General features: G+C 39.5%; 1 protein-coding gene across 1 annotated transcript in view; it reads right to left on the bottom strand.

Moving 5' to 3' along the window:
- The window catches only part of LOC118739738, a 39,518-nt gene that overhangs the window by 21,360 nt on the left and 15,780 nt on the right, over window positions 1-2,378 (bottom strand). Inside the window, exon 2 of the mRNA XM_036471249.1 lies at window positions 834-1,357. Within this exon, the coding sequence (XP_036327142.1) occupies window positions 834-1,357 (524 nt within the window). The remainder of the gene's footprint in view (window positions 1-833; window positions 1,358-2,378) is intronic.

Here is a 2,378-nt window from a genome sequence, read left to right on the forward strand (position 1 = left end):
CTACATATTACCATATTTCGGGCTACCATATCCCCAGCAAATCCAGCGTGACCGAAACTCCAACACAAACGCAAATTTTATGGTGTTAGTAACACACCTGTAATAATTTTTCATTGGGCGCCATCTATTGTTTTTTCGTGCGAGCTATCTTTCACATATGAGTAAGTAGTCAATCTAATCTTTTCACATATGAGCAAGCAGGCAAACTATTTGGTTTGAAAAATCACACGTTCTCAAAACTTCTGGGAGAATTTTTGATTCACTATTGTTTAGGCCTTCAGCCTAAATAGTTTTTCGTACTTTTGGTGAACCACCCTAATGCTGGCATATGTACATACATGTATATACACTCATACATGCTCGTATATATTAACAACAGCTAAGCCGTTAACTAAAGTATTCCCCTTAACGTCAGTTATTGTCCGGCGGTCCAAACTTAGAAACCGCAAATTATATTTTTCACTTCTCTTTGGAGATCGACGAGGACACAACGCAGCTACCAGGCCACTTCGTAAAGGTAATCAAAAACGCATTTGTATATGCACACATAGATATATATATATCACTGTCGACAATAGTTGATTAAAATAAACGGTGCAAAATACTAAATGAATTCCTTCATTTTTTTCCATTTTTTCTCCATAGCATAAATCACTGGTGCGTCCATTCGCGAGCCTTGCGACGCCCGGGGTTTTACATTTTGGTCCTTCGAGCCGGATCTACCCTGTTTTTGGCAATGGTCACATACAGTGGCACCGCAACTTTTTTATTGAGCTACCACACTCATTTTCCACTGAATTTAAATTGAAAAGTATGTTCAGTTATGTATTTACGAGGATACGCTTGTTTTCATATCTCTCGCATAAACTTTTCCAGGCTGTTTGGAAGCCTTCGTTGGTGAGTGGACACTTCTTCACGATGTCTTTGGCTTCCCCTTGAGTCTTTTGGTTGAGGTGAAATAGTTTCTCAACCGGAGTGAGGCGCTTGTTAAGGATGTATATGGCCGTGAACATATCACGAAATGATGGCCATGACAGATAGTCACCCTTGAACACATCGGTATCACACGGAGCTAGGTGGATATTGAGTTCACGGACCGACTGATCCTGTACATCCTTCTCTACGTTAACAAGCGTTTCAGACTGAGTCGCCATGGCAGACATGCATTTCACATAGCTGGCGAACGAGCTTTTATGTTTTCTCCTTATGGCCTTAATGTCTTCTTTCGATAACCCTTCTTTATTAATTGAAGTATCATACCCTTGTTTAGTTTTTTCCCACATAGCTTTCAGTTCGTCTTGCTGTATTGCAAGACCATGTTTATTTTGCTCTGCAGGTGGCAGGTCGATTATAGCCTCTGCCAAACGAATGAACGATTCCATGTTTAATAAAATTATAGTTTAAAAAACTAAAACCTCCCTATTATAATTGACATTCGTACTGTCACCAGGTGTGTAACTTGAGAATAGAAATCGCTGCATCTTTTAGGCGCATCAATATTACATAGTTACATCCCGAGCTAATAAGAGGAAGGTAAAAATGATACTTGAGGTCAAAATCAATAAGAGATGAATTCGATGATGTGCTTTTATATATTGTAGCAACCTTATTCTTCAACAAAAATAAATGCTTAGCTTATCGAATTTGTTCGCCCGGTATTCAATAAAACAAAAATTTCTGCCGCTGAAAAAGATGCCGCCAAAAACCAGATACAATTTCCGCAATTGAAAAAATAGGCGTTCAATTTATATTTAAACTGTTATTGTACTACTTTATTTCACTCAATATATTTTCTCCTTCAATTATCAGGGATATAAACAATTGCTTATCGTCCCGGGATATAAATAATTGCTTATCGTCCCTAAACAGTCACCAAATTAACGTTTCAAACTGGGACGCAATTATAGTCTATCTCTGCTCCACCAAACTTCCAGAAAGTACGCTGGCTCTATGGGAACAAACCATAGACCACAAAAATGATATACCAAAGTGGGAGGATATTGACAAGTTCCAATCCAACAGGTTTCAAACGTTGGAGACGTTATCAGGCTTAAAAAATTCCAAAACCAAAACAGCAGAAGCCTCCCCAAAACGACTTGGCGTTTTCCAAGCAAGCGTGACCAAGTTCACTTGCATAATGTGCCAGTCCAATGAGCACAAGTTACGCAGCTGTTTCCGATTCTTAAAGCTGACACCAACTGAAAGAATAGAGTTCATGAAAAACAATAATTCTTGCTTGAACTGTCTTAAGTCTGGACATACTGTGTCAAGATGCACATGCTCGTTTAATTGCAGCAAGTGCCACTCCCGACACCACACGCTCCTGCACCTTGAGACTGACCAGAAAAAGCCTACAGCGCACCAAGTGCCGGCAAGCT

This window comes from Rhagoletis pomonella, unplaced genomic scaffold (genome assembly GCF_013731165.1).
Source record: "Rhagoletis pomonella isolate Grant_MI unplaced genomic scaffold, Rhpom_1.0 Rhpom_scaffold_00005, whole genome shotgun sequence".
Classification (NCBI taxonomy): Eukaryota; Metazoa; Arthropoda; class Insecta; order Diptera; family Tephritidae; genus Rhagoletis; species Rhagoletis pomonella.